Here is a 23,247-nt window from a genome sequence, read left to right as displayed (position 1 = left end):
TGTTCAAACTTGCAGTCCATCCAAGGTAGCTGGTTTGGCACTGATGACAAGGCAAGCGTGGGATGCTACATAAGAAGGAACATTTAAAAAGAAGAGGCAGAAATTATATGGGATGGAAACACCTGGTTTTTCAAATCAGAGGGAATATACTGCCTTCTGAAGTTTCACTGCCAAAAGCAAGCTCTATTAAGGTAGAGCTACATGACCCTTCCTGTCTGCAGCTTTTCTCATATGGCAGTGCTCTTCACTTTCAAAACACAAAAGCAATCTCACAAAGGAACTGAAAACACTTATTGAGAAACAATACAGAGGAGTAGGTATGAGTTCTAGAACTAACTGCTCACATTCAAACTCCAACCATGCCACCTGCGGCAACTTACTCAGTTTCTCTGTGACTCAGTTTCCTCTGTGAGGATTGGATCAGTTGACATATAAGGCACTCAGAAGAGTATTATGTCCTATTTTTTGCTTTTGATCTTTTTTAGGTATTGAGGATTAAATCTAGGGCCTCATACATGCTAGAAAAAGTGTCTACTCATGAGCTACATCTCCTGTTATTATGAGTATTCTTTAAACTTGTAGGAACTAGTCTTCCCAACCAGCTTTACCTTCCTCTTCATTTGATGCCAATCAGCTAACATGCCAAGCACTGCGATGTACTAGGGGGTACGAAAAGGTGAATAAAGAATAGTTCTGCCTTTGTTGTGCTTACAGTTTATTAATGACTGTGAAGACTCCTGGCAATGATACAGCAGAAATAGTCCAGGTATCTAGCAGTGAGGCAGAGATTCTGGACTGGATGTGCCCAGCAGATACCTCCACAGCTCCAGTCCTCACCTGGAGTTGAACACTGAGACAAACAGGTCTGAGGATTGTGAATGGTGCTCTTTGAGTCAGCATTCATGGCAGGCAAATGGCCCTCTACCTATTTGCACTTCACTTCGGAAGATTATATAAGCAATGCTTTATTCTTGCTGTGAGCCAGGAAGCCATGTAATAACAAAGCTCTTCATGACATGGCCCCTGCCTGCCTTTCTTGCCTTAGCTCTTGCTGACAACAAGCCTCACCCCAACTCCTCCACTCAACTTTCAGGATCTTCCCGTGGTCTCTTAAACACCTACCCCACCCTCACCCCCATGCCTTTGCACATGCTGCTCCCTCTGCTGAAATGCTCACCCTCACCTTCTTACCTAACTTTTTCTCCAGATTCTGCTCTTTCTCCAGGGAATCTCTGTCAATACTCAAATATGTCCCACCACTCACTCCATCAGCTGTCACTGTAATCACTGATTATTGTGTCTTCCACCAGGTTACCCATCCCCAGAAGAATGGGGTTGTAGTCCCAGCCCACAACAATAGGCCTAACATATTTCAGATGTTGAGGGACACTGGTTACTCTATTTTTCTCATTTCCTTGCTGCTCATCAAAATGTGTTTACTCAACTGTCACCTTCCCAGAAAGGCTAGATACCTACTTAAAACTACCACCTCCCCAGCACCTAACACTACAATCCTGATCATCTTCTCCTGCTCTACTTCTTATCTAACATATTGATTGATTATGTATATTCCTTTATGTCCGTCTCTTCTCACTGGAATGGAAGCTCTACAAAGATAGGAACCACTGTCTATTTTGAAGAGCGAGATATCTTAAGTAATTAGAATACTGCTTAGCATGAAGTAGGCTCTCAGTAAAAATTGTTGAATAAATTATTACGTCAAGCATATATATCATCTCTAGATCCTTATAACAGTACTACACCATCAGTAATTCAATCCCATTTTTCAGATCAAGAAACCATGGTCAGAGTCTTAGAGTGAACACAGGTAAGTAGATTGTTGAGTTGGGCCTTCATTTATTACAATTCCCAAGAGAATCTGGCAATTTATTTTTCTTTCAATAATTCTGTAGGTTTCCAGAAAGATGACACTTTTTTTTTCTTTTTTTGGCAGGCTGGGTACTGGGGATTGAACCTAGCAGTGCTTTACTGCTGAGCCATCCCAAGCCCTTTTAAAATATATTATTTAGAGATAGGGTCTTGCTGAGTTGCTGAGGCTGGTTTTGAATTTGCCATCCTCTTGCCTCAGCTTCCCAAGATTACAGGCATGGGCCAATATGCCTGGTTTAAGATGACACTTTTTGAATGTTAAAAATCTGCTCTAGATCAAATCAATCTTCTTATCAATCAAACCAAAAAATTTCTTCAAATTTCTGACACCAAATCACATGTCACCAACATGCTATACTTCCCTTAAGACAGAGAAAAGGAAGACTCTAAGGATACAAAAAGAAAAAAAAAAGTAATAAAAATAAAAATAAAATAAAGAAATCACATCATGATGTTTGAATATTGTTCAGGTTTGTTAGTTTTAGAAAATGTATGAATCAGGTCTGAACTGACTCATTTGGCACTTGTGACCAAAAAGGGCCAGAGCATTAGCCTGAGGTTTTTTTTTTTTTTTTTTAACAAATAGAGATAAGACTCACACATAGCCCAGAGACCTAGGGTAAAGGTCTAAAGCCTTTCTCAAGGTTTCTTCAATTCTGTTAGTTACCAGAATAAATCATCTAATAAATTTCTAGTGAATCATCTTTCATTGCTTAAGGTAAGTTGACTTCCTGTTATTTGTAACTAAGAGATTCTTACTAAAGGGTTGGAATATCCTTTGAAATGGTTAGGACCAAACTGTTTTGGATATCAGATATTTCTTTTGGATTTTGGAATGCTTGCATATACATAATGAGTTATCTTGGAAATTGGACCTGTGTCTAAACACAAAACTCATTTATGTTTCATGAATTTTATCCACATAGCCAAAAGGTAATTCTATACAATGTTCTAAATAATTTTTTGCATAGAACAAAACTTTATGGTGTAGGGAATTTTCCAATTGTGGCATCATGTTGATGCTCCAAAAGTTCCAGATTTTGTTTGAAGTGTCTGGGTTTGGAATTAGAGGTGGTCAACCAACACAGCTTTTAATATACATAATAGGATGAATAGAGACTAGGGAAGTTAATAGACTTACTCGTTCTATCTTACAGGGAGGCAGATCTAGAAAAAGAACACAAGTCTACTGACTCCCAATCTAAAAGAAGTATTAGAAGCACCTCATGGATCACAGGACCCAGCAGGAAGTCCAGATGTTGGCACAGTTCTCCCAGGTTGGCTAAGCTGCTGGCCCTGTGCATACCATCTGGATCTTTCACTCCTCTCAGGAAGGTGTGGATCAAAGGTTCTCTGTACTTTGAAACCATGTCCCCTGTAGAGAAAAGGAAGAAATCAAAATCTTTTGAAATAAATTTTCAACTCCTTATTCCAAGAACAGTGATATTAACATAATATACCAAAAGATGCTTATACTTTTCAAAGGATTTGGGCAACCATTAAAAATCATGCTCTAGAAAAATAATTCATGTTATGGTTTTGTGAACAAGCAAGCAGAATCCTAATTTTACCTTTAAAAAAAATCTACATGTAGAGATAAAAAATGTGAAGAAGATATTCCCCATGAGTTTTTTTTTTTTTTTTCAGAGAGTCAGGATACGGGGAACATTTTAAAATTCACATATATATAAAAGAAAATGTATGTATCATAAATACACAGCTTAATAAACCTTCACAAACCCTACACAACTACCATTTACTCATTGTCACACAAATAGCAAATGTGGCCTCCAGTTTAGACCCCAGTCATCAGCCCAGTATATTTCCTATACTATCACTGTTCAGATAAGCAAAATGAGGTGAAAGACAGGCACTTCCAGGAGAAGTAAAATTCATTCACTCACTTGACAAATATTTATTGAGAGGCCTAGTGAGTGCTAGGTTCTGTTTCAGATACTTCACATATGCCAGGATGCAGGAAGCAATGTTTCCTGTCCTTGTGGAGCCTACATTCCAGTTTAAATTATATAGTATATTACAGAGTCATAAATGCTATGGGGAGAAAAATAAAGCAGGTAGGGAAATAGGGAATAATGGAGATGCAGAAAGTCTTCAATTTTAAGGGGAGGCTTCACTAAATGGATATTTAGGCAGTCTAGGAGGAGGGGTGTCAGCTCTGTGGATATGAGGGAGGAACATACAGGAAAAGGGGCAAATAGAAGCAAGCCTGGCATATCTGAGGGACAGAGAAGGCACAAGATGAGGCTAGAGGAGTGGTGTAGGATTGGGGTATGGTGTGGATCTTGAAGGGCCTTGTAGGCCACTATAAGGACTTTGACTTTTTCTCTAAGTAAAACAAGAGGTCTTTGGAGAATTTTAAACAGAGAAGCGCAAGATCACTCTGGCTGCAGTGTTGACAACATGCCGTGGGGCCTGTGTGTATCTAGGATGAAGCAAGGGGCCAAGTTAGGAAGATAGTGCAATAAGCTGCTGGAGAGGGGATGGTGTCTGGAACAGCAGAGATGGTCATGCACAGGGACTGGTTCCATTCTCAGCAATGCAAATAAAAAGTGTGGGGTGGGGCAGACAAGACAGAAGAATATGCACTGTCATGGAAAGGTCTCCTCAAGACATTAAGTGAAAGAAATCAATAGACCCAGCATATTCCATTTATGTATGAGGAATACACACAACTTCTCTTACTATTAACAAACCAAACTTACAGATTTAAACATCTATATTAAATATACAAATGCATAGGGAAAAAAAGAAAGAATATACACTAAGAATTTAATATACACTAAAGAATTTAATATACACTAAAGAATTTATCCAAGAGTAAAAAAGAGCTGGGATCAAATTTACGCTATCAATATACCTAACTCCTGTCATACATCCCATATTTTCAACTATAAGGAAAATCATATTCTACTTTGTTCATAGTACTTTCCATTTCTGATGCTAGGAAGGGGCTTGCTTATTCTGTGGTGTGAGATGTGGATCCAGAGTTAAGAGGTGTGTGTTTTTGTTTTGGACTGTTGCCAACAAGCAGTGTGACCTCAGCCAATTCACTTTACCTCTCTGGACCAAGTGAAGATTAGTCATTTAGAAAGAAGATCTCTCTGGTCCCTTCAATTTTTAAGTGTGATTCAAGGGTGAGGAATCATTTAGTCATCAGGGGAATAAGATCTAGGAGACCCAGGAAAGAAGAAAAGGCACATATTCATGAGCCCTGGGGCAAGGGTTTGATGTGGTTAAAAGAAGGTTCCTTGTTGGGAAGGAAGGCACAGAAAAATGAAAAAACTTTGGAAATCCATAAAGAGGGGAAATTACAGGTTGAAAGGGATAAGGACACATGAGAAACAAGTTAATGTTTAATAATATAGGGACTTAAAAATAAATGGCAAAAAAGGGACATAATAAATTTATTTTATTTTATTTTCCAGTACTGGGAATTGAACTCAGAGCAGCTTTACCACTGAGCTGCATTCCTAGTCCTTTTCTTTCTTCCTTTCTTTCCTTTCCTTTTCTTCCTCCCTTCCTTCATTCCTTTCTTTCTTGAGACAGAGTCTCACTTGCCTATGGCCTTGCCAAGTTGCTAAGGCTAGCCTCAAACTTGTGATTCTCCTTCCTCAGTTACTCAAGTTGCTGAAATTACAGTATGTGCCAACACATGAGCCTAAATTAATTTATTATTATTATTATTATTGGGGGGTGGTGCTATGGACAGAACCCAGGGCCTTGTGCATGCTAGGCAAGTTCTCTTCAACTGAGCTACATCACCAGCCTAATTTATTAATTTATCAAATATTTATTAAGTTGTACAATGTGCCAGATAGTGTCCTATGCTCCAGGAAACCAGTTATAAGCAAGACAGACACATGTCTCTTAAAGCTAATTAAAAAGACAAAACCAAAAAGCAAACAAACAAACAAACAAAACATCCCAAAATTGATGAAGCAAAAAAAAAAAAAAAAGAGGGAAATATACCAAAATGGTGACACAGAGATGCCTTTATTAGTAATGTTTGATCTGGTTTCTATTTTATTAATAACAGAGACAGTATTATCTTATTCACCCAGCTCCCAAAATGTAGTGTTCCTTTTTTGACTTCTTCTTCTGTTACCCTTCAATCAGTCAGTTTGGTTACAATTATACACTCTTCATTTTTTTCCACAAAAGATTTGAGGCAACTCACAATAAGTAATATTGAAACCATGCATCATTAAAATAAATATTTTAAAAGCTCTACGATGGGTGAGAGGAGTACAGACATTGTAAGCAAAGGATGGTTATTGCAAATGAACATAAAACTTATTTAGTAATTCCTAGTAGCTAAGACCAAAAGGCAACAGAAAACACAGGTCTCATTATCCAATAAAAGAAGGAACATCAATTCACTAGAAGAGAAAGAATTTAGGAAGAATACCAAGAGGTATCTCATTCATTCATCCAGCAAATCTTAGTTGGAGGAATGAATATTTTACCCATATTCTTGGTACTTGAGATAAGAGCATGAATAAACAAATGGGACTGGGGATGTGGCTCAAGCGGTAGCGCGCTCGCCTGGCATGCGTGCGGCCAGGGTTCGATCCTCAGCACCACATACAAACAAAGATGTTGTGTCCACCGAGAACTAAAAAATAAATATTAAAAATTCTTTCTCTCTTTCTCCTCTCTCACTCTCTCTTTAAATAAATAAATAAATAAATAAATAAACAAATGGAGCTCCTATCTTCATGAAGCCTACTTTTAGTGGAGGAAAAAGACAAGAAACCATGGCTGTGAAGTAAAATATGGAAGGGAGCGGTTACTGAGAGCTGGAGGTGAGGGCTCTGAGAAAACTTCTCAGCACAGGAGGCCTGAAGAACAAGTTGCATGATGACCTGGGGGAAAGGAGAACAGTAGACAATAGACATTTAAAATATTGTTGTTTCCTATATTGACTCATCATATAAGTAAAGAGCATACCCATTATACTAACAAAACTACAAACTAATGTTCCATTTATGTCAATCCTGGCCCTACCTGAGCTGCTGCTGCTTCTTTTTTTTAAATATTTACTTTTTACTCATAGGTAGATACATATCTTTATTTTTTTTAGTGTGCTGCTGAGGATAGAACCCAGGGCCTCGCACATGCTAGGTGAGCACTCTACCTCTGAGCCACAATCCCAGCCCTCCTACATGAGCTTCTTTTTTTTCCTTTTCTTTTTTTTAAATATTTATTTAATAGTTTTAGGTGGATACAATATCTTTATTTTATTTTTACGGGGTGCTGAGAATCGAACCCAGTGCCTCATGCATGCTAGGTGAGCGTGCTACCACTTGAGCTAAATCCCCAGCCTCCATGAGCTTCTTTATTCCTTTCAAAATGGGCACCCATCCAACTGTACCGTCTACTAACCTGTACCCACACTGCACCTAAGAACCAGAAGGGCTAGCAAGAGGGTTGGCATCTCAACAGCTTACACTGTAGCTGCAGCCACTTGCTACCTTGTCTTCTTTTTTTTTTTTTTTTAAAGAGAGAGTGAGAGAGGAGAGAGAGAGAGAGAGAGAGAGAGAGAGAATTTTTAATATTTATTTGTTAGTTCTTGGCGGACACAACATCTTTGTTGGTATGTGGTGCTGAGGATCGAACCCGGGCTGCACGCATGCCAGGCGAGCGCGCTACCGCTTGAGCCACATCCCCAGCCCGCTACCTTGTCTTCTAAGTACTGGACTGGAAGAGCTGAGTGCTCACTGCATCTACCTTGAATTTTTTAGCATCCTGCTATCCTGTTCTCTGCAGATTGGATCTCCTTTGGACTTCACGTACATACACGAGATCTGTCACATCCTTATTCAAACTTCTTGTTATTTAGGGGACTTATAGCTTTGCCCCCATTTTCTGGGGCTCTGCTAGCTTCTGACTAATCTTTCCTCTTTACTCTACTCTGCTGTGTGGCTGGTGTCTACAGACTGTATTTACCCTAGTCCCAAGGAAGGAGCTCCCCTGACCAGGCTTCTATGGAAAATAAAACAAATGCACTTGGTCAAAGAGAAGGGATCCTAGGGCTGCGATTCAACAGGGTACTGAATTTAAAGATCCTACATTAAAAGTTCGTAATTTGGCTCTAGGAATCCCTATATGTCAAATTTTGTTGTGTCTATCTCACTGGCATTCTCCCACTCTTCAAACAGCACTCTAACCTTTTACCACCCCTTCCTGTGTGATCCCAGCCATGATTTCTGACGGTTTAAGCAAATCATGGCACACATGTCCCTTTGCTTTAACTGGTTTAGGGACGGGCATGTGACCCAGTTCTGGACAATAAGGTATAACAGAAAGTCTGCTGCAAGACTGAGAAAAGTCACACAAGGACTCGTGAGTTAGGGTTGCCTTAGAGTTGTTATAACCAACTTGAAACCATAGGGGACTAGAGGATAATGTCTATAAATCGAGGTTGGCAGAGCAGTAAGACGAAAAGAATACGGGTCTCAAATGTCACTGAGCTGAACAATTACCTATCCTGGACTTTTTGTCATATGTAATAATTCACTCCTTATTAAGCCAGTTGACTCGGGAATTTCTGTTATCTGCAGCCAAAAGCATTCTAACTGATGTATCATGAAAACTGAAATGATCCTTAAAGTTGTAGAACCCTTCTATGTCAGTTCTGTGTCTCCCAATACAAAATAACAGAAAAGTTACAGAGTTGCTAAAACAAAGAATTTAAGACAGTACATTTTTTAAATGACTTAAAAGTTAATTTTATAACCAATGTAAAATAAAAGATAAATCTAATACTTTCCTTTTTTCTAATTGGAACAATAACTTGGAATACAACAGGACTCTTAAACCACATCAGCATATATACATATGACTTTTCCAAAGAGCTAAGTCATCTTTATACATCTGCTAACCTACTTAAAAAGAAAGAAAAAGAGGTGAGTAATTATTTACAGTACCAGCTTGCGTGAAGAGGTTTATGCTGAGCATATTTTGCAACTCTTGGGCAACCCATTTAATTATGAATTAAAATGTGGGGCCCTGGGATACCCACTATTTCTTAGGTCCTGATTAATCAACAAAATTACCATGATCCTATCCAAGAGGGTTTTTTTCCCTCTCTCTCTCTTTTTTTTTTAATCTTTTTCTTTATCCAGATAAGATGTTCCTATTGCTTCAGTGTAAACTTATTTGAACTGCCAGATTCCAAGATCCTTTTCAAGAGCTTTTGTCTGAAAGATGGCACACACTTGCCTTCAAACAAAGGTGAACACTCATTACTATTCTGTTGTCTCCTTAAAAATATAAATATTATATGACTTTTATAAAAAATTGTATTGAGGGCTGGGGTTGTGGCTCAGCAGTAGAGCACTCTCCTAGCACGTGCAAGGCCCTGGGTTCAATCCTCAGCACCACATAAAAATAAATAAATAAATAAAGGTATTGTGTCCAACTACAACTAAAAAAAATAAATATTTAAAAAAAAACTATTGATTTACACATTCCCTACCTCCCTTTTTATCACAGACAATATTTAGGCTAAGAGATATCCATGAAACTGAAGTTGGAGACACCATCATCTTTTTCTCAGGCATTACTAAACAGCCTCGGAAACAGTAATTCTAAATCCACTTTTAGAAACCAGCCTAGAGTACATGCCTGTAATCCAGCGACTCAGGAGGCTGGGACAGCAAGTTCAAAGCCAGCCTCAGCAACTTAGGTCCTAATTGCTTAGTGAGACCCCATCTCAAAATTTAAAAAGGGATAGGGATGTGGCTCAGTTGTAAAGTGCCCTTGGGTTCAATCTCTGGTACAAAAAAAAAAAAAAAGCAAGAAAACTGATTAGGTCCTAGTCACTGGAGTTTATTATAGTTTAGCTCCAATAGTTTTACTTTATCAACCTTACTGAGAATCGAACAGCTGCGTCTTCAGGGAAGCCAGGGGAGAATCTAGATTTGTTTGAACAAATTTGATTAAAAAAAAAAAAGTTGCTTTGGAAGCTGAAAAATCAAGTACATAGTGAAAAGAGAGAGCTGAAAACATTTTAATCTATCACAGTCTCAATTACAACATTGTGAAAATATTCTTTTAACAAATTAGGATTCAAAAGATTTTTCATCAAGCTTTTCAATGGTATTTTGAAGTTTAGATTGATATGTTCATTTCAGGGAAAAAAACCCTCTTAGATGGGATCATGGTAATTTTATTGATTAATCATATCAGATTAATGCATATCAGATCCTATTTCTTCCATAAAGTGTCTGAGATGACTTGCAACAGAGATATATCGTGAAGAATCAATATCAAATATGAATTAACACTTTCACTTCAGGAAACCTGATGATTTCAAGGACCCAGCCACTCCCTTAGTTCACTGAAAGAGGTCATAAAAGTGATAAGAGCTGGGTGCAGTGTTACATGCTTGTGATCCCAGACACTCAGGAGGCTGAGGCAGGAGGATCACAATTTCGAGGCCATACTGGGAAAATTAGCAAGACCCTGTCTCAAAATAAAAAAAGGGCTGGAGATGTACTTAGTGGGTTCAATCCCCAGTACTGGGGCAAAAAAAAAAAAAAAAAAAGTGATACTGAGAAAAACTGAGAAAGAAAATCCCACTTTGGCCATACTCTTACATAATTTTTATAAAATTCTGTTAATATCTTAGGGCAGAGGTGGTTCTCCCTTCTTCTTCTTCTTTTTTTTTTTTTGACATAAATAAATACAGAAAAAAACTTTTTTTTTTTTTTTTTTTAAACAACTCTCTCCTATCTACTAACAGGAACTAACTAAGGGGATTTCCTATATTCCTAGCTACAGGGCAGGGGGGTAAATTGTTTTCCTAAGATTGAATGATCACTTCCAGTCAGTGCTGCTCTATAATCAGAAGTTTACATACATTCTACGTAATGTCTTAATCCAATGTTTCTCAAACACAAACATAGGCACTGAAATTGTATAGTGCAACTTGATTATAATGATCCAGGGAATTCAGAATTATCATTAAAATGAAAATATAAAAATTTTAAAGTTATTTTAGAGAATTTGCAGATTCCCTAAAAGCTATTAGAATTTAATCTCCAAACTTCAGTTTGTAAAAATGTCCTTCCATCTAGCCAATTCAATGAAAACATTTAATTTGAACTTACAATGGGCGAAGGACTTCATGGGCACCAGAGATTTAGAAACAAGAGATTTTGTCCTTACTTCTAAAAAACTAGAGGTACCAAGTACCATGAAAGTAATAGGAGCAGTAGGGCAGCTGGTTTATTTTGGAGGAAGACTCTACAAGGAGGCGGCGGCATCTAATAATTTGGTTTATGGGTGTGGTGCTTAGGGCTTTGTGTATACATACTAAACAAGGACTCTTCCACTGACCTACACCCCCAACCCCATAAACAAATTTTTTTTTCCTTCTTCAGTAATGGGGATTGGACCCTCAGGAGTATTTTGCCACATCCCCAGCATTTTTTTTTTTTTTTTGGTACCAAGGATTAAACCACCCAGGGGCACTTAACCACTGAGACAAATTCTATCCCTTTTTAAAAATTTTTATTTCAGACAGAGTCTCACCAAGTTGTGAGGGTGGAAGTGAGGGTGGAAATTTGTGTTCCTCTTGCCTCAGACTCCTGAGCTGCTGGGACTATGGGCGTGTACCACCACAACTAGCTCATCCCCAGCCTTTTAAAAAAAACCTTTATTTTAACCCAGGGGTTTGTACATGCCAGACACTTACTCTACCACTGAGCTACACAAGTGCTTTCTATGTTATTGTATTTAAGGAAAAAAACAGTAAATTGTATGTATAGCATGACTCCAACTATCTAAAAATGTGCATTACTAAAGCAAACCAGAAAAAAAAAGAAAAAATGTGTCAAAATGTTCATAAAATTTATTCTAGCATAATGAAATTACAGATAACATTTTCATCTTTTTTTCTACTTTCTGAATTTTCCAGTTTTGTAAGTTAAGTTTTTGGTTTGGTCTTGTTATTTTGCTTTCAATGTAGCTTTCCTATCTTTAAGTCCCAGGAAACTCAAAGAAGTAGAAAAAATAAAATTAGCTTTATTTACTTAAAAACAAAGAAAAACCGTTTATTTTGAGACAGGTCTCACTAAATTACCTGGGTCAGCCTTGAACTAGTGATCCTCCTGCCTCAGCCTCCCAAGCCACTGGAAGTACGAGTGTGTGCCACCATGCCTGGCTCCATAAAAACCATCTTAAAGACTGGTTAAGAGTTTTCATGGGGGGGTCTGGGGTTGTGGCTCAGCGGCAGAGCATGCCTAGCACGTGCGAGGCTCTGGGTTTGATCCTCAGCACTACATAAAAATAAATAAAATAAAGGTATTGTGTCCAACTACAACTAAAAAATTTTTTAAAAAAATTTAAAAAGTTTTCATAGTGATGGACAATAAGAGTGCTTCAGGTAGATGCACTGTGTCAGCAGAGGCATGTGAGCAAGGTGGTGGTAAGAGACAGTAAGACAGATGACATATTAAGAAAACAGCAGCTGTATCAGGTGATTACAACAAAGGGCACACTGAGAGGTGACCATGATCACAAATAGGCAGGATCAAATCACAGACTGGGCATGATGTTAAAAATCTGAACAATGAGGGGAACAGATAATGCCTTTTTTTTTTTTAAAGCAAGGAAGGGGTTAATTAGAGAAATAGTCTTGCTTGAGTTTGGTAAGTTAGAACCTATACATGTGTTCAGTGAGGGTGGAAATCTTTGTTCCTGATAAGAATAAAGTTTGTGTGGAGAACTCAATTATTAACCTCCAGCTGGACCATTTCTACTGCAAAGCCTTTAGTGTACCCTTATTCTTCGAAGTGCCAAGTCACTAATCTTCCAGCCAAATGGTATGATACTCTTCTAGAGATTGAACCTCTCTTCCAAATGAATGTTAACACAAATAGTACTAGCACTGCTCTACTTAACAAGGATAGTAAATAGAATGGTAAGATGCACAGAATGACTGAAAACTTTCTAGATTCTTTGGTAAGAGAGTCTTTTTCTACAATATTCACAGAGCAAGCAGGTCATCAATTCATAGATGTTGTACGATGAGGCCTGACCAACTCAGAAATGATGATACCTTTTCATTCTCATCACATGTTTGAAAGGAATTTACTTTACCTCATGCAACTAACATATTCTAAAAAAATCTCTTCAGTTCTTGCTACCAAGTGCCAAAAGTTAATATTGAGACTAGCAATAAATAATCTGAAAATGAAATTTAAAAAAAATTTCATTTATACTTGCATCAAAAAGAATAAAATACTTTGGAAAAAGTTAAGAAAGGAAATGTAACACTGTTGCAAGAAAAGTAGACTGGAAAGATATTTCATGCTCATGGACTGGAAGATATGATATTGTGATGATGACAATATCCTAAAGTTGTTTTACGAGTCAATGCAATTCCTACTCAAAACTCTAGTCACCCTTTTTTTGGTTGTTTTTGCAGAAACTTGTATAAGAATGCAAGAGACTAAGGAAAGTAAAATAATCTTTTTGGGAAAAAAGAGGGCTCACATTTCCTGATTTAAAAACTTATTATTGTTAGATGCAGTGGTGCATGTCTGTAGTCCCAGCAACTGGGATGGCTGAGGCAAGAGGATGGCAAGCTCAAGGCCAGCCTTAGCAAAACTTAGTAAGGCCCTAAACAACTTAGTGAGTCTGTATCTCAAAATAAAATATAAAAAGGATTGGAGATGGGGGCTAGGGTTGTGGCTCAGCAGAAAAGAGCTCGCCTAGCACATGTGAGGCCCTGGGTTTGATCCTCAGCACCACATAAAAATAAATAAATAAGGGTATTGTGTTCAACTAAAAAATAAATATTAAAAAAAAAGGGTTGGATATGTAGCTCAGTGGTAAAATACCCCTGGGTTCAATCCCCAGCACCAAAACAAAACAAAATGTCCAGCCTATTAAAAAAAAGCAGGGGTGGGGGGGGGTGGAGGTGGGGCTGGGGGTTCAATCTTTAGCATGGCAAAACTAAAAACATAGCTCTGTGGTAGAACACTTGCCTAGCATGTGCAAGATCCTGAGTTTGGTTCCCTATGACCATCAAAACAAAGGAAAGTGATAAACTCAACTCATGGAATGGAAGAAAATATTTGCAAATGTTTATCTGTAAGGGACTTGTTTCCTGAAACTATAAAGAACTCTTATAATACAATAAAAAGAAGGTAACCCAAGTAAAAAATAAGCAAAGGGCTGAGTGTGTTGGTTCACACTTATAATACTGGAGATTCATGAGACTGAAGCCAAAGGATTGCCAGTTCGAGGTCAGACTAAGCAATTTAGCGAGTTTCAATCTCAAAATAAAAAGGACTGGAGATGGGGCTCAGTGGTAAAGAGCCCCTAGGTTCAATCTGAGTACCAAAAAAAAAAAAAAGTAAAGGATCTAAACAGACACTTCTCCAAAGAAGATATACAAATGGTCAGTAAGCACATGAAAATGTGCTCAATATCATTAATCACTAGGGAAACAAATTAAACCACAGTGTGATATCGCTTCATAACCACTGAGAGGACTATAATCAAAAACACTGACAATAACAAACACTAGCAATAAAAACTATATTCCTCATACGTTCGTTGCTGCTGGGAATGTAAAATAGTGCAGCCACTTTGGAAAACATTTGGCAGCTCCTCAAAAAGTTAAACATAGAGCTACCATATTGCTTAGCAGTTCCACTCCTTGGTATATACTCAAAAGAACTGAAAACACATGACTTCATGAAAATTTTTACACAAATGTTCATAGCAGTTTTATTCATAATAGCCAAAAAGTGGAAAGAATTCAAATATCTGTCAAATGATAAATTGATTAAAAAATGTGATTTATCTATACAATGCTTTATTTACTCCCTAATAGGAATGAAGTATTAATACATGCTACAACATAAATGAACTTTGAAAACATTATGCTAAGTGAAAGAAGCTGGTCAAAAAGAACCATGTGTTATGTGATTTTATGTATACGAAATGTCTTCTATAGGTAAACCTTTAGAAAGTAGCTGGGTGTGGTGGCCTATGCCTGTAATCCCAGCAGTTTGAGAGGCTGAGATAGGAGGATTGCAAATTCAAGGCCAGCCTTAGAAACTCAACAAGACCCTTTATCAAAATAAAAAGTAAAAAGGGAAAGGGATATAGCTCAGTAGGAAAGACGGGGGGGGGGGGGGGGGGGATTAGTGATTGCCTCACTGGTAATGGGTATGGTAATAAGGTGATGAAAATGAAAAAGACAACACTGAATTGTACACTATATAGATAGCTTATACGGCATATAAATTTTATCTTTCAATAAAGTTGTTTTTCTAAGGTAAGTAATTATTGAGTGGGAGGGGAAGAAGGAAGGCTGGAAAACCTATATTTCAATGAAGCTGGTAAAAAAGAAACAACTCATATAAAAATATTCACATACTAGAAGAGAAGAGGTCTATGTGCATAAACAGAAGCTGATATGAAACACAACTCTGCCTTCCGTAAGTTCAGAGCCTGAAGGTGTGGAGCTGATCTCACAGACAGTTCACAAGGATTGCAGGAGACCCAGGTTCTTTGGTAATATGTCTGCTGCAGGAACCGGGTCATGCCCTCCCTAGTCAAACAGAACCCAAAGCTTTCTCACTGCTTTGTGACTAGCATTGCTCTACCAGATCTTTTTTTATTATTTATTTAAAAATTATTATTTTTTGGTACTAGGAATTGAACCCAGAGGCATTTTTCCACTGAGCTCCATCCCTACTCATTTGGTGGCGGCAGTGGGTAGGGGGTGGGGGGACCTGGTATTAAAGTCAGAGTTGCTCAACTCCTGATCCACATCCCCAGTCCTTTTTAAAAATTTTTTATTCTGAGACAGGGTCTCACCAAGTTGTTTAGGGCCTTGCCAAGTTGCTGAGGCTGGCTTTGAACCTGCAATCCTCCTGCTTCAGCCTTCCAAGATGCTGGGATTTCAGGTGTGTGTCAATGTGCCCAACACTGACAGATCTTTGCTTCCTTATTTATCAGTAAAGAATGGTGACAGTCTAATTTCAGTCTTTACTACTTTGGAGCTGGCAGTTTAAGGGGAGACATTTTTTAAAACACTATAGTTTTTAGTGCTTCTATTTAAAAAAAATAGTGTCATTTAAAAGTCTTTTAACAGAGTCAAGAAATTTATTAAAGATTTAGATTCCTGAAGGTTCTACACATAATGAGCCATCTGGTCCAATATTCCGTCTGTAGGTATGGCTGCATCAAACCACATTTGACAAATATTAAGCAAGGGAGAGTTAAGACCTCCTGCCAGAATCTAAAAACCTTTGTGCTCCAGCTTTTTTGTTAAGTCCAATCCAAACCTCTTCTGCTCTTTATTTCATTTCCTCTCCTGGGTCAGATGGAAGTAGAGTGGAGTCTTTTTCTGTAGATCTTTGAGTCTTAATCTTATCTTTCGGGGCTGGAGATGTGGCTCAGCGGTAGCGCGCTCGCCTGGCATGCGTGCGGCCCGGGTTCGATCCTCAGCACCACATACAAACAAAGATGTTGTGCCCACCGAGAACTAAAAAATAAATATTAAAAATTCTCTCTCTCTCTCTCTCTCTCTCTCTCTCTCTCTCTCTCTCTCTCTCTCTCCTCTCTCACTCTCTCTAAAAAAAAAAAATAATAATAATTAAAAAAAAAAATCTTATCTTTCTAGGCTCTGGCATCTCAATTAAAGTTTTTAAAACCCCCCTGTAATCTAACTAGTTCAAGTATATCCTTCCTTTCCTTAAAACTGTACTTTCTGTGTGATTTCAGATATTTTTGGTTAAAAAAGGGGTGTGGGGGGGAAACGTGTGAAATGGTCAAAGGATACAACATGCATTTGACTTAACTAAATCAGTGACTAAAAAAGGGAGCCAGATCAGGGGTGGTGGCGTACCCCTGTAATCCCAGTGCCTAGGGAGGCTGAGGCAGTAGGAGGATTGTTGAGTTCAAAGCCAGCTTCAGTGAGACCCTAAGCAACTTAGAGAGACGCTGTCTCTAAATAAAATATAAAAAATGGCTGGGAATGTGCCTCAGTGGATAAGCACTCCTGGTTAAATCCCCAATACAAAAAAAAAAAGGGGGTGGGGTGGGGGTGGGGGTGGCAGGCAAGACCCAGATGAACTTCTTTTCTCACATTGGGATTCCCATTTATTTGGGAACTAAATTAGAACCCTAAGGATGACATCTTGGAGAGCCACCTATCCTCGTAGAAATATTCTTACTGACTCAGTCCATGAGGAAACAGCAGATAAAAAATTATTCTAAATCTCTTCATGTCCTTTTTGTTCTTACTATAATTACTCATTTTTCCTACATTTCAGGGCTTAGAACTCTCCTTGATTACTCAAAGATATATGGCAGGAGAACGGCTAGTTCCTTGTAATGTTTCATGAAGGCAACTTATTGCCATGTGTGGGCTGGAGTCAACAGAGATTACAATTTCTGTCAAGGTCAGAAGGAAATTAGATTGACATGACAGATCCTGACAGGCAGGATTTCCTTTCCAAAAGCCATTTAGAGAATTAAATAATTCAAATACAATTAATTTTTAATGAAATTCATCATTAAAAAAATTCATAGGTAAATTCTGATCTACTAACAACAATTACTTTTCAGCCTTGAATTTCCCCTGCAGCTCTGGGGAAATCATCTCTTTTCTGACTTTGGTTTCCCCTCTTCTCCACATAGCTATTTATGAACAAGTGGAAAATATTAGTTAATATAAAATATGTAGCTCCACTGCAGCCCAGATATACAATGTTGTGGAATTAAACCAATGATGTGTGCTTTTGAAAGCCTCTTTATGCAGAGAATGTATGTGCCTATTATTTTGTCTGAGCCCCACAAGAATTTGAGGTAGTAGGGAAAAAGCCAAAACTAAAAACAAAAATACTGCTAGTTCTGTATCACAAATAAAAAATAAGTAAAACAAAACAAAACAAAAGATTGGGGCTGTAGCTCAGCTGGTAGAGCATTTGCATACCATGTGTGAGGCACTGGGTTCCATCCTCAGCACTGCATAAAAACAAATAAATAAAATAAAAGTATTTTGTCTGACTACAACTAAAAAAGTGTTAAAGAAAAAAAAAAAAAAAAAAAAAAAAAGACTGGTCCCAGGTTACATAGCCACTGAAAAGTAAAGTTCTCAAAACCAGATTCCTATCTCCTAGGCAGAGGGCTCTTTCTACTGCCACTAGCACCTTTATTGGGCTCTACATTAAAAACAGCAGGAACTTCCATTCTAAAACAAAGGACATAAATGCAGCTAACTGATTGCTCCACAACTCTGATATTTCACAGTCCTTACCATTTTCCCATTTCCATATTTCTTTGTTTAACTTTAGAAGGCATGGGTAGGGGTGAAGCCAGTGACTTATGTTTTTAAAAATGGCGTAAACAAAAACAAAAACACATAATTGGGAATAAGCATCTCTGGTCCACAGGCAAACACCAGAATTGTCACTTAATAGTCATGGTTAAAGGGTTGAGATCCTTTTCATTCTAGCCTGAAGAGAACAAAAAAATTCCCCTTTTCTTTCTTATTTTCAAAAGTATAGACAGATCTGAACACTTCTGATTTCCTAATAAGAGGAGATGAGTGATAAATGGCGTTATTAAAGCTGCTAAACTCCCATACTGATGCATATATTAGGGCACTGCAGAGTGCTGGAGCCAAAGCCATTTTCAGTCTTGATGAGGCTTGCCAGGCAGGCAGGATGCAGTAGTCACTGGGCAGGAATGTTGGGTAGTCCCTAGATAGATTTCCCCCACTGGTGTCTACATGTTGGGACCTACTTTTCTTCCTATAGCTAACTTGATCTGCTGCTTTTGGTTTTTCATTCAAACTGTTATCCTTTATAAGGTAATGTAACCAGGAAGTGACTCTGAACTAGAAGTAAGCTAGGAAAGATTTCAAGGGCTCTTTGTTTTCCCTTTCCTGGTTTTAGTTTCATTCTACCTTATCACACAGACAACATAAGCAGGAGTGATTTATTTTTATTTATTTATTTTTGCTGCATTGGGGATTGAACCCAGGGCCTGCCACTTGCTAGGTGAGAGTACTAATGAGCTACATTCCCTCACATAGGAGTGATTTAGATGCAAATTGAACATAGATGACTTTGACAGGCTTAGATGAAACCATGGGAAGACCCCTGTGCACAAGATATTAAAAAAACCAACCTTGTTAATGTGACTATCATTGATACAAGTAATCTTCTAACAATGTTTTAAAGACTCAGAGAGAAACTTCTTGCCTCCAAATATTTCTTCTATTAGCAAATTGTATTGCCTCAGATTCTATTTAATAATTCAAACTTCATTCCTTTGGATTAAATACCTTATTAAAAATGCAAATTATCCCAGGAAGGGCAACACAATAGAAGGTTGTCATCTACCCTTTACTAAATAGTAATATATTTGCCACCTGTGATCCCAGAGATTCAGGAAGCTGAGGCAGTAGGATCACAGGTTTTGAGGCCAACCTCAGCAACTTAGTGAGGCCCTAAGCAACTTAGATCCTGTCTCAAAATAAAAAGGGCTGGGGATGTAGCTTTGTAGTAAAGCATGTTCAGTGGCAAAGCGCGCGCATGCGTGCGCGTATACACAAACACACACATACACACACATCCCCCATTAATAAACCTGCCATCCACTTTTTACAAACTGGCAAAGAATGAGAAAGATTTGAAGTTAGGAAAATTTCTGAAACTTGTTTACTTTCTTGTGATGATCAAGCCTGGGTAAGGGTCTATACACGGAAGTTGTAAATGAGAGAGGAGAAAGAAAAAGAAAAAAGAGATGGACAAGGGGCACTGAAGGAGAGGTAGAGGCCCTACTTTATAAGTCAACTTGCAAAAGGATGTTTTCTTTTCGGCTCTTCAGATAACAGAGTGAGGTGAAAATAAGAATCATAGGTAAATATCTTTCAGACAGAGTAAAACAATGTACAGGAAATGCTTTGTATCAGTGGATTTTTGGCAACTCAATGAACTAAAGTAACATAGAAACTGAAAGTTTGAAACAGGAGATGCCAAGACTTACACAGTTATGTATTAACCAAGTTACTCATTCCATCAACAGGTCACGGAACTCCAAGACAGATTTAATTGGTATATACAAGGAAAATCTGCAATAACCAACTCTTCTGGTAAGAAAAACAGATTAGTTGACCTAAAAAGAATTCTCCAGGAAGTAACAGAATCTAAAAACTTTTCTTAAAGGATGAAAGTAAAGTCCAGCAAGAAAAGTTTTAGGTTTATGGCAAATTACCTTAAAAGATGAAAAAGAAAAAAAATACCTAGGTATCTTAAGAGAAGAAGAATATTTACAATTCTGTAATAATAAAAGTGTTAAAAATCATTCAAGTGGTTTAACTAATTTAATTTGCTACATAAATATTCAAACTCATTAAATCTTGCCCAAAGAGTGAGTTAGTCTCTTAATATTGACAAATACAACTCAGGAAGTCTGAGGCCTCCAGACTATAACTCATGCTTAAATTATTAACAGAACATCCTAAACTACAGGGGGAAATCAATTCCTACAACATCAAGTCCAGCATGAGAAAAATCAAGTTACATTTTCTTCCTAGAGGAAATATCCTCTTTTTACATTGTTAATTTACTAACTTCCAAATCCATAAGTCAAAATGAATGCAAAAATCTACTTCAAAAATTGTAAAGAGAGGGCTGGGGATATAGCTCAGTTGGCAGAGTGCTTGCCTTGTAAGCACAAGGCCCTGGGTTCAATCCCCAGCACCACACACATGCGCGCGCACACACACAAACACACAAACACACAAACACACACACACACACACAGGTAAAGAGAAGAGCAAATCAGGTGCTTCACTATCCTGTGTTCTTTCATATGTACATTGAAACAGAACCCAAAAGAATGCTTTAATTTACACTAAAATGAAAGAGGAGAGTGAGATGATAAGATAAAATTAAGAGGACACTAAAAATAAAAAACTCAGAGGAATAAAATGCTGAAACATTCAAGTATAATTATGTTGTTATCTTTAAAGAAAGACCATCTTGGCAACTTGATATACTGAGCCAGTGACTCTTGCAGCTGGTGATTTTTAGAAAAGAACTGCAGTATTTAATCTATTTAAAGAAATCTAACTATAAAAGATAAGATTTCTGCTTTTTAGAGTGGGATACAAAGCATGATTTGGGGAGAAAAAAGAACATAAGAATGATTTAGAGAGAATTTCTAAAGAAATGTGTTGAGGGGCTGGGGATGTGGCTCAAGCGGTAGCGCGCTCGTCTGGCGTGCGTGCGGCCCGGGTTCGATCCTCAGCACCACATACAAACGATGTTTGTATGTTTTGTATGTGTGTCTGCCGAAAACTAAAAAATAAATAATTCTCTCTCTCTCTCTCCCTCTATCACTCTCTCTTTAAAAAAAAAAAAAAAGAAATGTGTTGAAAAGCAAACAATGAAGGACTGCTAAAGAAACATGTATATAAACTTGGATAATGGTTACTTAAGAACAGGGTCAGCAGGCTTGTTCCATTAAGAGTCGATAATAAATACTCTGGCTTTGGGCCATATGATTTCTGTTGCTACTACTCAGCTTTGCTAATGTGGTATAAAAGCAGCCATAGGAAATATGTAAACAAGAAAGTATGACAGTTTCAATAAAACTTTACTTATGGACACTGAAATTTGCTTTTCACATAATTATGACATGTCACAAGATTATTCTTCGATTCCCCTGACTCCAACCATCTAAAAATGTGAAAACCATCCTTAAACTTATAGGCTATACAAAAACAGGCAGCAAGGTAGATTTGACCCTTGGGCCACAGTTTGCTGAAACTTGCAATTTCCACACATAAAAACTCCATAGCCTTTTTGTTATAGAAATTAGTCCCTTGTTGCTACTGTGGTCAACAATGTACATTCTACCCTTAAAAGTACATGCCATTATCAGGCATCTGGTTTTCTAATTATAAAGCACAATTCGACTTTTACAATGTCCCTACTAATTAAATAATTTTTAAAATTAAAGTAAATAAACAACTATTACAATGTAGTTAAGGGTATGATCTTTCTAATCAGAAAGTCTGAATCTTTGTCCCTGATCCAGCACCAGCTAGCAGAATGACCCTGGAGAAGTCATTAACTTCTTTGAACCGATTACCTTTCCTATATAATGGCAATTTTAGAAATAAGAATTAACTTGTAGGATCATTTCAAGGATTTTGTGAGAACATGCTTATAAATTATAAAGTTGATTAGTGGAGCATTTGCCATATAATAAAGTACTTGATTTTGATTTTTTTTTTTATCCCAAAGTAGGACAGGGTGATCAACATCTAATAGTGGATTGATAGGATACTTACTGGGGTTGGCTTTTGCCTTGGGAGAATAAAGGAATAAGATGTACTCACTCAAAATAACAAGAAACTGGGGCTGGGAATGTGGCTCAAGTAGTAGTGCGCTCGCCTGGCATGTGCAGGGCGCTTGGGTTCCATCCTCAGCACCACATAAAAATAAAATAAAGATGTTGTGTCGGGGCTGGGGATGTGGTTCAAGCGGTAGCACGCTTGCCTGGCATGCATGCAGCCCGGGTTCGATCCTTAGCACCACATACAAACAAAGATGTTGTGTCCGCCGAAAAGTAAAAAAATAAATATTAATTCTCTCTCTCTCTCTCTCTTTAAAAAAAAAAAGATGTTGTGTCCACTGAAAACTGAAAAATATTAAAACATTCTCTCTCTCTTAAAAAACAAACAAAAACCCAAGAAACTAATAGTAACTAGTATTTCTTCACTCTGACCCTGAAAGATCAACTGGTTCTGAATGCCTTACATATATAATCATATTTAATTATAACCACCCTATCAGGTAGTTACTATAATTTTCTCCATTGTATAGATAGGGTCTACACTGTTTTGAGTGAAGATCAAAACTCAGGGAGTTATGACTCCAGGGTCACAGTACACAATTCTAATAGAGAAAGGTAAAAACACGCCAAGGTTAAGTCCATGTATCAGATTTTTATTTATCTGAGCAATGGTAACCACTGTAGATGGTATGACCTCTCTACTTTTGTACCTGGCACCCTACTATAGGAGTTAATACAGTAGTAACTATATCTCTGTAACAACACTCATGAATTTGTAGGTGATTCATATATACTATTCATTTGAACTTTCAATTCTATGAGAAAAATAGATGCTGGATGGATTATATCTCCATATCAACTAAATGTTAAAAAGAAAAAGATGACAGTGTCTCATTTCTTCCTCTGACGTACTTATGATATGCACCTTTTCTCACCAATCTTACACACATACCTCTAATTAAATTCTTGAAATACCACAGCAGCCTCCTA

The 23,247-nt window shown here is 37.6% G+C and overlaps 1 protein-coding gene across 3 annotated transcripts in view; it reads right to left on the bottom strand.

Moving 5' to 3' along the window:
• Nucleotides 1–23,247, bottom strand: part of Tango6 (transport and golgi organization 6 homolog) — a 173,681-nt gene that overhangs the window by 32,475 nt on the left and 117,959 nt on the right. For all 3 annotated transcript variants that reach the window (XM_077793128.1, XM_026404520.2, XM_026404518.2), the window contains one exon: nucleotides 3,114–3,265. In XM_077793128.1, coding sequence (XP_077649254.1) covers nucleotides 3,114–3,265 — 152 coding nt within the window. The remainder of the gene's footprint in view (nucleotides 1–3,113; nucleotides 3,266–23,247) is intronic.

Source organism: Urocitellus parryii, chromosome 15 (assembly GCF_045843805.1).
Source record: "Urocitellus parryii isolate mUroPar1 chromosome 15, mUroPar1.hap1, whole genome shotgun sequence".
NCBI classification, from domain to species: Eukaryota; Metazoa; Chordata; class Mammalia; order Rodentia; family Sciuridae; genus Urocitellus; species Urocitellus parryii.
The sequence above is the reverse complement of the archived record's forward strand: the minus strand, read 5'-3'. Positions and strand labels throughout refer to the sequence as shown.